This window comes from Castanea sativa, chromosome 9, assembly GCF_040712315.1.
Source record: "Castanea sativa cultivar Marrone di Chiusa Pesio chromosome 9, ASM4071231v1".
Lineage (NCBI taxonomy): Eukaryota > Viridiplantae > Streptophyta > Magnoliopsida > Fagales > Fagaceae > Castanea > Castanea sativa.
In genome coordinates this window covers 18,060,000-18,073,939 of record NC_134021.1, presented here as the reverse complement: position 1 = coordinate 18,073,939, position 13,940 = coordinate 18,060,000, and the positions used below count along the sequence as shown (strand labels likewise).

The following is a 13,940-nucleotide window of genomic DNA, read 5'->3' as shown; positions in this document are numbered from 1 at the left end:
TATACTTATAATAAGGATAATTTCAAATTAAATCTTATAGGTTCAAAATCTTTAAATTAAATCAAGAAGTTTAATACTGTTATAAATTAAATCTTGTATTATCATTACTTTTAAATTGAATTATGAACTTTAAAAAATGTATCAATTGATACTTATGCTAGTTTCAAGTTGAATTATGAACTTTTAGAGACACATCAGCAATTGAAATCCTGAACTTGTCATGGTTAACAATCTTTGTTTGTAGTAATTTTGTAACTGTAATAAATCTATGAAAATAGTTTTATTGATTTAAGAAAATGAAAAAATAAAAATAAACAGGGTATATTCTACAGAAAAATTTTATATTCAATCCAATTTCCTTGAGACTAAAGTAGTAAAGTTCGATGTGCAATTTATTATGTTAGCCCACTAGAGATTAGAACTTGAGATTAATATCTACTCAAATACTCAACTAACAATTAAAAGTTTTATTAGAATACTATATGTAACAGAAAGTCTTTTTAAGACAATAAAAATTACTTCAATTGGATGTCAGTCAGATCAAACCAGATTTGCTTAAACACCTTGATAATAAGCTCATGGTATTGATCTGAATTCAAAGAGAGATAACAAGCAAGAAGGTCTTCAAGGTCCTTTGAAGCCCTGATGTTGTTTTCCACAATCATCTCCACCATTGAATCTCTGAAATCTCTCTGAGGATCAAAGGAAGACTTCACTACAGCAAAGCTATCTGAAAGACTCCTCCTTGAGCTTGAACTTGAGGTTGATGACACACTTTTACGATTGAGTGCTTGAATTTTCTTACTTGCGATTCTTGGAGAATTATTCATTCTAAGCCTGACTCCTCCTGGAGAATTCAAAGACAATCTTTTTACAGGACTATTTCTCTGCTCTTTCGTTGTAATTCTCTCTTCCTTCACAACCTTTACCGATAAAGACCCGTGTGCATTTGTTTCTTCAAATTTAGCTGAGCTCCTCCTATACTTTGTTGGCTCTTCCTTCTTCTCTATATCATTGAATTTGGCTGGCTTGGTTATGATAGGAGCAAGTTCAAGCTCGGATAAGGAATCAAACCCATTTAGCTTTCCGAATTTACTAGGCAAAGACTTATCATCCACGTTGATAACAATGTCATTAGCATTAGAATTAACATTGCAGGGACAAGATCTTGACCATGACACCGATGACTCAGTAGCAAGAATACGGTCAGACCTGAATTCAGGCTCATGAAATTCAGTCTCAGGTGAGGTATCGAAAGGCGAAGAAGAAGAAGAGTACTCAGGTGGAGAATCTGATTTGGTCCACATTGAGTCAAGCGTGGAACCACAGTTACAACCAGCAGAGACAGAGGAAGTGACAAGCTTAGGTGAAGAAGACCTCAAAGTTCTTTTCTTGACTCTTTGTTTGGAAGATTTCCTTGGTGGGTCATGAAAATGGTTGTCAGAGGCTTTTGGTTTTGGGTTAATTATAGGAGAGTTATAGAGTCTATGATCACTTGGGATGAGGTCCCTTGTGAAGTAGTAGGATTTTCTAGGGATGTATTGGTGGGGTTGCTTTGGTTTTGAGGATTGTGTTGCTGAAGATGATGTTGGTTGTTTTTTCTTCTTTGTAGTAGGGGTATTGTGGCTTCTACCTTTGCCCATGTCTTTGAGTTTGTAAAACCAGGCATTAGGCATCATATCTGATAACTTGAACCTGTAATTTCCCATCACAAACACCCCCCACACCCCCACACACATACACACTCTTCTCTGTGCTAGGAAAATACAAAGGTAGTGACAATCTCTTATGGATTTATGATTCTCTCTGCCTCCCTTTCTTGTGTGAGAAATGAAAATAAAGAAGATAACTTTAAGGTATCAATCATCTTCTTTGAGTGCATAGATAAATAGTGAGAGTGAGGCTTTTGGAATTTGAGTACCAATGGGGTCCACAATGGAAGAAAAAGCGGACACAAAGGCAAAGGGTGGGCCACGTTTGGGGACAGGTGCAAAAGAGAAATTAATACATAATTTATATTTTTATAATGATTGTCATCCCTTATAGCCTGTTAATTAATTATTTCAGAAAGTTTTATAAAAAATTAAAAAAATTATCAAAATAGCAATAAATTATATTTTCATAATTTTTTTTTATAAATAATTTACTAATGTATGCTTTGAAGGTACACATTATTAAAACTCTTTGAAATATATTACTTTCATATGTTTTTAAGCATTATTTTTTTCATGCATCAATCACAAAAGTGCTATGCCAAATGGATGGAAAAAAGTTGTGGAAAAGACTTTCCTCTCTTTTATTACTATTTTTTTTTTTGGGGTTGGTTTGGAGGTTAAGACTCAAAACTTAAGCCAATTGTTTTCCAGCTTTTATTACCTAACCGAGCAGAAATTTGTTATCTTATAATGATTACCTTTTGTTTACTCCTTAGAACACTGCTAGTGAGTGCTAGTCTGGTGCTTGGAAATGGTTTACCAATTCAGATAATTAGATTTTTTTCAGAGCAGCTGGTACTTCACATTCGTACTACGGCTAATGCAAGAGTTCTCTAAGCTCTAAACCGATTTTCTGTACGTGGCTTACATGCATTGCTGGATCCTAAATAAAGGGCCCTATTTGGTTCTTGGCCACTGCATTTCTTTCAAAACTTCCAGTCCTCTCTTGTTATGTCCATGGTGCTTTCTTGGGAGTTGGGATGGATATCAAATACTGGCATATTGCACGAGTTCTAACTTCTAATTCTGTATACACACACACACACACACATGCAATTGCAATCTGTTTACGAAACAGAATGCCTTTTAGGAAATTCTATTTCCAGCTACTACATATGACATAAAAAAATAAAAATAAAAAGGTTTACCTAATGCACAATGATTCTATTTGAGAAATGGTTAGTAAGTAGTCTCTTTCTATAGCTTCTATTAACATAGCATATTTTTATGGGTTAAACTGTTTGTTTTGAAGGGTAGGAGATAGTTTATCAAGGATAAATAAAAGTACAAAGAAGGAAAAGACACAAAGCTAAAAAATACTTCTGAAGTGCGAGTTCGTTGCGAAAATGACTCAGCAGCATTATATATACGTCCAAGATGCAATATTTTTTGAGAAATACTATTTGGGTGCTTTGGCATGGTGTTACCTCTTTTATTCTTTTTCTGTTCTGTTCAGGGCTGTACTGCTTACCTCGGCTAGATTTTAATCGTATTTGTAAGGTGAGAGTGCTCTATAGGGGCCCAGAAGGACCAACTAAACAGCTTTTAGGGGCTTCACTTGATGAACAAGTTAGAGTTGGGCTTACCTTACACTTGCTTATTGGCTTTTAAAATTTCATTAGGTACTACTGCACTTTTAGCCACTTTCAAGAAATTACCTAGTCCGAAATTACATCAATATGGTCTGCAAGAAAATGCCAAGTGATCACTATTGAATGATCTGGCCTGATCGAGAAGAAAAAGCTGCCACTTTTTCACTAACAGAGTTTTCTCAAGTAGAGTCCTAACTAGAAAGGATGACCTAAAACAGGCACACAATATGGGCTCAAATTAGTTTCCTAATTGCATACTTAGTACTCAAGCAGAGTAATCTTCAATGGCAGCAAGTGTTTCTTAAGGCTAAGACTGATGTTCATTTGGGAGAGATCATTTTCATTACCTTATTGAGCTTAAAAAATACAATTGTACCAAAACAAAAAAGGCAAAGCTTTAATTAGATCTTACCGCTCAATTAAATGAGCAATGATAACGAATTCAGCTTTGTAAAAAGAGCCATAATAGAAAGGTTCTGTTCAGAACAAAACAAAGCATCAAACACACCAGCTTGTACATCCCAACCACCTGAATGATAAGTGTGAAGGACATGGGACTGTTTGTTCGTATTATGACTTTGAAGGTTGAAAAAACGAAAACGAACTCAGAACCATTCAAATGCACACGATCGAGAACTGAATGGATGAGACATTCTCCTGTTGTTGAAACATCTAATTAGCCACGTCTGTGCTCTACAAGCCACACTGGTCCCCTCTTCTACTCTGCCCCTTCAACTTCATCAGAACTCCAACTGTCTACCACATTTATACGTGCTCATCTTTAGTGATGAACTAGAGCGGGGACCGATATTATATAAATTGTCTTATTGTGCCCAAAAACATGTACTAGTCTAGTAGTTTATGACGCTTGTTTGTATCTTGGTGTTAGTTAATATGACAAAGAACTATATTGGACTAAGTCGCGTTTTCTATCAGTTTCGATTCGGAAAATTATTAATTACTCTCGAAGTATAATTAACGTAGTACTTTCTACATTGATAAAACTTATATGTTATATTTGTGTTAGGTGGTTTGTTCTAATTGGGATGTTTTATTAAGGAGTTTATTTCGAGAATACTTGATAATTACAGAAATTTTGTTTGCGTATGATTGTTGATAGCGAAATATACCTTTTGCATTGTGACAATCTGTCATCTTTGGAAGGAAGGAAACATGAGGATTTGGAGAGATCTTCAAGAGCCTCGTTTTTTTGTTTTCGATATGTCATCTTCAAGCCTCACATGATGGCTGTAATGCACAAAATGAGACTGGAACGAGAATGATACTATTTGGGGCTTAAGAATGTTATAAGCCACGATTAAGACAGGGCAGCCCATAAGAGACAGAGACCAGTTAATGTCAATTCTAGAAGTTAAAGAGAGATATTATTATCAAACTTTCTTTACCTTCAAAGTCTCTTTTTGCGTGTATTGTAGGCTTTGTTTCGATCTACAAGTTAGCTCTCTATTGCTTAGATTTCGCTAGGTCTTCAATATCTTGGTCTTCTTTGTTTGAATTGGCAGCAACTTATTTAAGGCACAATGCCCCACCTCAAGTCAAGTGTGAGTTAGACAAATAGCCTATTTTCTAATTAATCCCTTTATAAAAAGCAATATACAGGCCCAAAAATATGTACTGAGGAAGCCCATATACCCGTATTTTTTTTATTTTTCCTAAATAGGCTAAATCTTCAAGATATTAATCAGTTTTTTTATTTGAACAAAAAATCTTTTATTACAATAAGAGATTATTAATTGAGTTAACTAAGACCCACTATAAGGGCGTTTGGATTCAGATTATTTGCTGCGTTCACGTTTTGCTTTTTTTTTTGTGGTTTCTGCTGCAACGGGGGACATATGCGCAGTGCGCGTACTGTGCAGTACTGTACGCGCACTGTTCATGTACTTTTTCATCAATTTTTTTATTAAAAATAGGTCCTGCATCATTATTCACACATTTAAAAATTATTTTGCTATAGTGTTTTCAGTTTTCAGTTTTCAGCAATAAGTTTTATCCAAACGGACCCTATATGTGTTTTTCTTAATTTCTAAAAGGAAAAAATAAAATGAAATAAAGATTCTTAATAATATATATATATATATATAAACGAAATCACTATTTACCGACCATGTAAGTCTATATAGACCAATAAAACGTCTATATAGACCTATATATATTATATATATATATATGAATGAAATCACTATTTCCGTACCATGTAGGTCTATATATAAACGAAATCACTATTTACCGACCATGTAAGTCTATATAGACCAATAAAACGTCTATATAGACCTATATATATTATATATATATATATGAATGAAATCACTATTTCCGTACCATGTAGGTCTATATATTATAGACCAATAAAACGTCTATATAGACCTATTGCATTATTGTATAGATTTCGCTGCTTCGTCAATAATGGGTCTTCTATGTTTAATGTGTAGTTTGAATTGGCAGCAAAACCTATTTAAGGCACAATGACCCACCTGAAGTGTGAGTCGCAAAATTAGATAAATAGCCCATTCTATAAATGAGCCATTTATGAACGGCAATATATAGGCCCAAAAATATTTATTACACTGGATTCCCTAGGAAGCCCATTAGTACGTGTTTTTCAGTTTTTTTTTTTTTTTTTTTGAGAAAATTTTTTAGTTCTTATTATCTGAAATAAAAAGGAAATGAGAAAGAATAAAGGTTCCGTACCAGTATAGGTCTATATACAGACCAAAAAAACTAGTCTCATTAATTTCACAACACTCTTCAATTTTCATTTAACTTATAATTTTGTATTATATATTTTGCATCTCAAGGCTGATGGCAATCCCATCATGAGTACTTAATAATAGATGTGTCAACCACTGGTTCATTTGGTTCGTTTGGATAGAGAGGAAAAGAAGGAGAATAGAGTAAAACTGGCCTAAAATTAGCCAATTTTTAGTTAACTCTACTATACTCCCTCCTACTGCCCCTCCTTCACCCCTTAATTCAAATGGACCTTACGTTTGACCAATGTCTCAACAATATGCATGAAATAGATGTTTGCAATTGGGTAGAAATCAATGTATTTAAACGAATAAGCACAAAGTTTTTACAGAAACAAAAAATCTTGATAGTTGGTTTTCTCTCCATTTAAATCAAGTATTATTATTAGAAAAATCATGTTCTTCAACAAGTGAAAAGGGCATGTGCATAGATTTTCTACACAGGCTAGCAAATGTTCCCTGAGGGAGCAAATTATGCAGTTCAATAGTTATATATTATAGACATGACAGAAAAGTAAAATAAATTTCAATTTCAATTTCAATTTTATCAATATAAAGGATTTTGTATATACAGATAGGAAGAAGAAATGTTAAGCAAGACTGATTAGAGAAACTTAGAATAAGTTTGACGATGATCAAGCCCACTACAATTTTCGATTCAAAATTCTTTTTAATGACTCATGCAAGAGATGGTAGGCAAGTTAGAGTGTGTTATGAAATTATTGTGTATTTTTGTTATGGCCCTATAAAGACTATATTTACACAAAAGAGTAGTGAAAATTACACGCAAACCAGCCAAATCACACCCAAAAAAAAAAACTAAAACACAGTAAGGGATTGAAAAGATAACTACAATTAACTACCAACTGCATATACAAGTACAACACAGCAAACTGTTAATAGAAGGCTCAGGAAGAGAGACCCTTGATTAGTGTTGAATTATGGAAAATTAAAATAAACCTTGATTAAGGCAACAATCAAGGACTGAGTATAACCAATTCTAAAAATGTGCAAAATATATTAATACAAACCCAAGTTGCTGGAGATAATTCAATGGTGTTTCCTTTATTCTCTATTTGCGTGTTGTGTTGGGTTTGATCGACAAAGTATCTTTCTTTCTATTGTTTAGATTCAGTCGGTTCTTCAATATCATAGTCTTTCTTTGTTTAATGCACAATCCCCACCTCAAGTATAAATTCCTGTCAAAAAAAAAAAAGTCTGAAAGGAAAAATTAGACAAAGAGCCCATTCACTAAATGAGCCCTTCATAAACTGCAATATGAGGCCCAAACGTGTATTAAACTGCATTCCTAAGTCAGCCTATTAAAGCGTATATTTTGGCCGAATTACTTTTTTGTTTATTTCAAGAAACAGACACACATAAGGAGAGAGTGAAGGAGGTTTTTTTTTTTTTTTTTTTTTGGGGGGGGGGGGGGGGGGGGATTATTGATAGAAAAAAAAATGTTCAAAACATGATCTTTGGAGAAAAAAAAAAGGTCAAAAACTTTGTAGTTCATTCAGCACAACCTCTTGGTGTGTGTACACATACGTACATACATACATATACACTAATAAAGTTTGAATTACAACAATTTCACTACACCGTTCAATTTATTTAGTACCTCACATTTCAGCTTGCACAATTTGCAATTGTTGTTACAATAATTTCTTTTTGATCCATGTGTGAGTTGGTAGGAAAATCGAAGAGTGTATTATCATAAATTTTTGTTGTTTATCTTAGATTGTATATACAAGATAGTTAACCTATAAGACTCATTTCTGACCCACGTGTGAGTTGGTAGGAAAATCGAAGAGTGTATTATCATAAATTTTTGTTATTTATCTTAGACTGTATATGCAAGATAGTTAACCTATAAGACCCATAATTAAGATTTTTTAATTTTTGTATGGTTAGAATTTTCTATCGCTACCCAAACCCCTCCCCTATCCTTCAACCGCTAAGTACTTAGTAGCTAGAGAGGTACCAATGGACCATCTATGTGGTCGGTGACCCATGATTAGACTCCAATCAAGGACCACTGGTATACCTTTGATTAAATCCAAAATCAAGGGCTGACTAAAAACAATGCTAAAAACGTGCAATACATATATTGACAAATACAAATCCAAATTGCTGGAGATAATTCAACGAGGTTTACTTCTAATAGATCACAATAGGAGCCTAGAAGTAGTAAAAACTGAAAAGGCCAGGAAAGATTTGACTTTGCCTTCATTGATCGTGATTCATAGCAAAACCAAAAATATGAGAACACTTTCCTCTTCTACACTGTAATGGTGCGTTTGTATTGCGCGTCCACGGTTTTTGCCTTTTTTTTTTTATTTTTTTTTATTAAGTGCAGTGCCTGTTGCATTGTTTATGGGATATGAACAGTGTAAATAGGCATAGGAACAATGTTAAACAGTAATAAACAGTGCTGAATAGTAACTGAAAAATATTTTTTTTATTGTTTTCCGTTTTCAGTTTTCAGCAAAATAATCGGTATTCAAACGTACACTAAGTTTAAAAGTATTCACATTAGGAATGGTATATGCCAATATGCCATATGTTTGTTTAATTTAGCATAAAAGCCCAAAAAAACCTCTACATTCGGACTTGTAAAAAGCTAATATTGCAAAAAAAATTGTAAGTCGCTACAGTGCAGTTCTACATTTAGAATTCATTGTAGCGGACTTGTAAAACAAAATATGATATTTTAGTGCTAAATATCAGGTTTTCTCTCTCATTCACACGACACGGTCTCTCATCTCTCTCTCCATTGCTACACTCTCTTTACTCATCCTCTCTCTTCTCTATTTTCTCTCCATCTCCCTCTTCTCTATTTGTTGGCGTGGTGCCTTTGCTGGTATGGTTGATGGATTTCTAGATCAACAACAACAAGATCGGTGGTAGTTTTTTTGTGAGTTTTTCTTGGTGGTTGTTGGCGTGGGTTTCTCTTGTGGTTGTCGGCGTGGGTTTCTCTTGGTGGTTCTTGCGGTGGTTGCTTTTTTGTGGTTTTTTTTTTTTTTTTTTGGAGAAACTTTTGTGGTTGTTTTTGGTAGTGGGTTTGGTGGTTTTTTTTAATGGGTTTTGGTGGTGGCTACTGTGATGATGTTGGTGGCTACTATGATTATGTTGTGGTGGGTTTGCTTGGTGGTGGCTGGGTTTTTTTTTCCTTAATGCCGTGGTGGGTTGGTGGTGGTGGTGTGGGTGGTGGGTAATTTGGTGGTGGTGTAGGTAGTGGGTTGGATGAGGGTTTTGTAGTGGTGTGGGTAGTGGTTGTAGTCAAGGTTTTCAGACTCGGGCCGTTCATTGAACCGTAAAAGGAAGAGGTTCAAGGTTTTTAAGGTCGAACCGAGATCAAATCGGAATCGAACCGCGATGACGTCATAATAAATTTAATAATTAATTAAAGCCTTAATATATATATTAAATTTATAACACTAGCAAAATTGACTAATATATCTATATATGTGAGGGAAATTTAATGATTTTTAAGCATATATTTAATAATTAAATAAGAAAGTTAATAAAATAAAATAATAACCATGAAAACATTAAAATTTATGATTACTTTTTGAAGTAAAGTTGAATATCTTTGAAGGATTTTAATTATAATTTTGTTTTATTCCTTGTAAGAGATGGATAATTTAATTAAGTAGAATAAATTTGTGTTAAGTTGTTTTTATCCAAAAAAAAAATTGCTAAGGTCCAACCCCAGTTTTGGGGGTTCAATCCCGGTTTTAGGGGTTTACAGAATTGCCACATATGCCCGGTTCTCTATGCTTAAAAAATTAGATTTCCATCCGGTTTTCGGTTTTCACGGTCCGATCTCCTAGTCCGATCTGGGTTTGAAAATCTTAGTTGCAGTGGGTTTTGTTGGTGGAGGTGGTGGTGGGTTGGGTTGTGTTTGGTTTGGTGGAATAATGGCAATGGATTGTGCTTGGTGGTAGGATAAATTATTTTCATGGGTGGACTAATAAATAGAATAAGGGGATAATGGGTGTTTTGTATTTTAGTAGATATATTATTTTATTGAGTAGAATAGGAAAATAAAAATTGAGATAATATGTGTATTGTAAAATGATAATGTATAATTGATAAAGTAACTTTATGAGATGATAAAATAAGATAGGATGACATTTCAGGTTGCGAATACTCTAAGGCAGTTCTTTTCAGAAGCTGAACCATATGGATATGGACCATATGGTACCTTTAAAAAGTCTATTATATATTCACATGAAAAGTCAAAGTTTTGCTTTGTGGAAAGCGAAGTTCATGTCTGGTTCTAGGAAGGTGAAATTGTTCTAATCACTCATTTAAGAGTGTGTGGAAAAGGAAGCTCGACATTTTATTTTAGTACATATACATATATATAATATAAGAACTAAAAAATCACTTGCAAGTTGCAAATGCAAACACACTTTTCCTCCACACACTTTTGTATTTGGAAGAGAATTGATGGTGTGCTGTAGCCGCGTAGGGACAGGTTTTTGAAGCTTCTGGGTAGAAGCTAGGACACGTTTGAACTTTATATACAAGTTTTGACCTTGACATTACTTTACTTTTACATCAGATTTTCTAACTTTTTGGACATACACGTGTATTTCGCATATATGTGAACCACGCAGATACATGCAGCATACCCCTTGGAATTTTTTACTCGGCACTCTAGTTCAAATATTGACCAAATATATTAAAATAAAAGAGGTAAATTATTACAAAATATAGACGCGTAAAAAGAACTATTTGCCAATGGGTGTTCGTGCATATAAAGTATAAACAGAGAAGAGAGTTGGAAACTTGGAATTCAATGCTTACCATTAATTATCAAAAAATATAATCAATTCTAATAAGCATAGCAAATTGTTAACAATCAAATTTGAGGTGCTCGTTTAAAATATTTCATAAAGAGCAATTTTACGGTTATAAACTCACAATTTTAATTAGGGTCTTTGCAAAGCAGAATAGCAAGAAAGAGTATTTAATGAATAAAAAAGAGTAAATGTTTAGGCAATGACATTGTTGTGTCACTTGTGTGATGTTATTTCTACATTGTCAACCCATTTGAACTTCGTTCCAAAATAAAGAGTTAGATTAGGCTTTTGCTTCAGGACCTCTCTGTCTACATAATTTGTGACTCACTTTGAAAAAAACATAGCACAATTAATAAGACGAATTTTTTTTTTTTTTTTTTTTTTGGGATACAATATATGATTGCTAAAAGAAAATTACACACTTCAAAGAATTTGTATTGTGAAGTCATATAACAAATTTTAAAAGATAAAAATAAACGAATAAACAAACTTTTAACAAGATTTTACAGTAAAACAAAGAAAAAAAAACAAAAAAAACAAATGCTAACTAGGTATTGCTATTCTTGATGAAGTCACAGTTGTGGTATGACCATCCATTACATCCACATCCACATCCAAACCAGCACTCCATCTCCGGAGGATCCTCAAGAGTGTAGAGGCTTTCCTTCTAGACCTCATTGTTCCAGTTGCCATTAATTCCCATATGGTTCTCTCAATCCCCGGCATAGAGGCAAGCTCTGTCACCAATTCCAAACCCCCTTTTCGGCAGATAGTAACAAGCGTAGCTGCTGCACTCTCTTGAGCTCTTTCTGATCCATCTCTCAACACCATACCCAATTTTTTCACCGCACTATAAGCGGCAGCAATTGCTATAAATCCACCCCTTTTCACCACCGACTCAAGTATTGTCACTGCCTCTTCGGGTAACCTATCCATCAACTCAACACTCATTTGTACAACCCCTCCTTCAATTAACTTCCCAATTATCTCCCTCTCTCCCGCCAAATTCAAAATCGCCGCCAATGCATCCCTCCTCGCACTGGTGGGCCCCTCCTTTGCCAACTCCATCAATCCCTTAATGACACGTGTCTTCCTCCCAAGTTTCTTCCTATGTGCGTGTACCCCTGTGAGTGAAAATATCGTAGCCGCTGCATTCCCCCTAGCCTCCCATGTGGCACCCGAACGTAAAACCTCAACAATGCCATTCAAAGCTCCATCAGTTTCCATAATCCTCGTCTTGTTTTCCTCCAAAATTGATAGGTTAAGCAATGTTGTCACAGCATTAACTTGTAGGTTCGAATGTTTCAATCCAACATCCGAGCCTAGATACCGTACCAACAAAGGGATAGCCTCGGCTTCGGCAATACAAGCCCGGCTATCATGATCAGTCTTGGCTAACACACGAAGCTCATAAACGACACCAGTTGCAGCCTCCATCGACTCCTCCGAAGCGGACAACTTGTTAACCAAAAACGACACCGTCATTCTTACAGCCTCCAACGCCGTTTTGTTAGTTCTAACGCCGTTGACTTTGACTTTACTCCCTGTTGCTTCAAATGGTATCTTCTGCTCTCGGCACCACATGGCAATCAGATTTTTCAAACCCAAGTTAGGCACGAGTTCAGTGTGGGCCAGGGTCTGACCTGTCTTGGGACACGTGGCGTGTCCTGATTCAATCCAAAGCTTGATAGAGTCCCGATCGTACGTCTGTCCCGTTGCCACGACTACAGGGTCACGCATCAGATCTAGACTAATCGGACAACGGAAATCCGGCGGAATAGCCGCCTCACACGGCGGCTTCCGGCGAGGCGTATCCGGATCCGGCGTCGAAGCTCCGAATAGCACACATTTAGCGTAGCGCACGAGACCAATCAGAGAAATCGCCTCCGATTTCGATTTCTCGTCGCTCTGGCTCTGACTCTGAATCTCTTCTTCGAGGTTTTCAATTTCTTCTCTGCAACTCGAAGCGTCACGAAGCCCCAACTTGGAGAAAATCTCAGCGAGCGTAGATTGTTCTGGAACAATCTCGCTCTTGATCGAGTCGAGCAAACCGAAAACGGCGCGTTTAACCTCGTCGTCTCTGGGATCCACGTAAGGCTTATTGTTGGAGCACTGTTTTCTGATCAAAACGACGAGCTCCTGGATGTCGTCGTTCAAATCGAGCTCTTTCAACGGGAAAATATCCAACAGAGTCGATAACTCGACGGTGAGTTCGTGGAAATTGTTGGAAACGGTTTGGGTTTGCGACAGCAACCACATCTTGCTACAGTTGGAGCAGTCTTCGATGAGCGTTTTGACTCGCTGCAAAACGACGTGTAGTTCTTCGAAGCAAAGCGTGGCCGAGGGAGAGAGAACCAGGACCGGAAATCGAAGTAGCTCCTCGAAGAGGATTTGGAGGAGCTTCGATTTTCGAATGAGGGACAGCGAGTTCCGCTTATGAAGGAACTGGAGTGGTTTTAAGGTTGAGATTTCTTGGGATAATAGGTGGAGAGATTGGACGAGGTTCTTGTCGGAAAGTTTCGGAGATATGAATGATCCCGCCGACGGTCGGCGCTTTCTTGGCGGGAAAGCTTTCGGAGATATGGCCATGGAAAATGAATTACGGGAAATGAATTACCTGAGAATTGAGAATTGAGAATTGAGAATTGAGAATTGAGAACTGGAATTTTTGAGTGTGAGAGAAATCAAAGAAATTTGAGAGTTTTAAGAGTTTAGGAAGTTTGGGAGGTTTTGTAATTTGTACTTTTGTTTGTTTTTTATGGAAAAGAAAGGAAAGCTATGAATTAAATGTGGGGATGGGTCAGCCAAGTTTGTTGGTATTTGACTGGTTTTTTTTTTTTGGTTGTTGTTTTTTGGGTTGGATTGGATGGGTCAGGCCGTTTACTAAATCAAGTTGTGTTTTGCTTTGGGAAATTCAAGTTTTTTGCTATGTCAAGCGCCGGCGGGTGATTAGTATTAAGAAGATTTAAAGACTAGTATTTGGATTTTTTCAAAAAAAAAAAGACTAGTATTTGGATTTTGTCCAATTTCATTTATGGGTTTTTTAAA

At 35.8% G+C, this 13,940-nt stretch overlaps 2 protein-coding genes across 2 annotated transcripts; both read right to left on the bottom strand.

The window, feature by feature from the left end:
• Positions 1–444: 444 nt before the first annotated feature.
• LOC142609683 (transcription repressor OFP1) lies at positions 445–1,857 on the bottom strand. The gene has a single exon (XM_075781336.1). The coding sequence runs from the start codon at positions 1,737–1,739 to the stop codon at positions 516–518; it is 1,224 nt and encodes a 407-aa protein (XP_075637451.1). The 5' UTR covers positions 1,740–1,857; the 3' UTR covers positions 445–515.
• A 9,363-nt stretch (positions 1,858–11,220) lies between these two features.
• Positions 11,221–13,706, bottom strand: LOC142610809 (U-box domain-containing protein 16). The gene has a single exon (XM_075782752.1). The coding sequence runs from the start codon at positions 13,479–13,481 to the stop codon at positions 11,436–11,438; it is 2,046 nt and encodes a 681-aa protein (XP_075638867.1). The 5' UTR covers positions 13,482–13,706; the 3' UTR covers positions 11,221–11,435.
• Positions 13,707–13,940: the final 234 nt, after the last annotated feature.

Coding starts and splice junctions, on each gene's coding strand:
- LOC142610809 (XM_075782752.1), bottom strand. CDS start 13,481: ATGGCCATATCTCCGAAAGCTTTCCCGCCAAGAAAGCGCCGACCGTCG.
- LOC142609683 (XM_075781336.1), bottom strand. CDS start 1,739: ATGTGTGTGGGGGTGTGGGGGGTGTTTGTGATGGGAAATTACAGGTTC.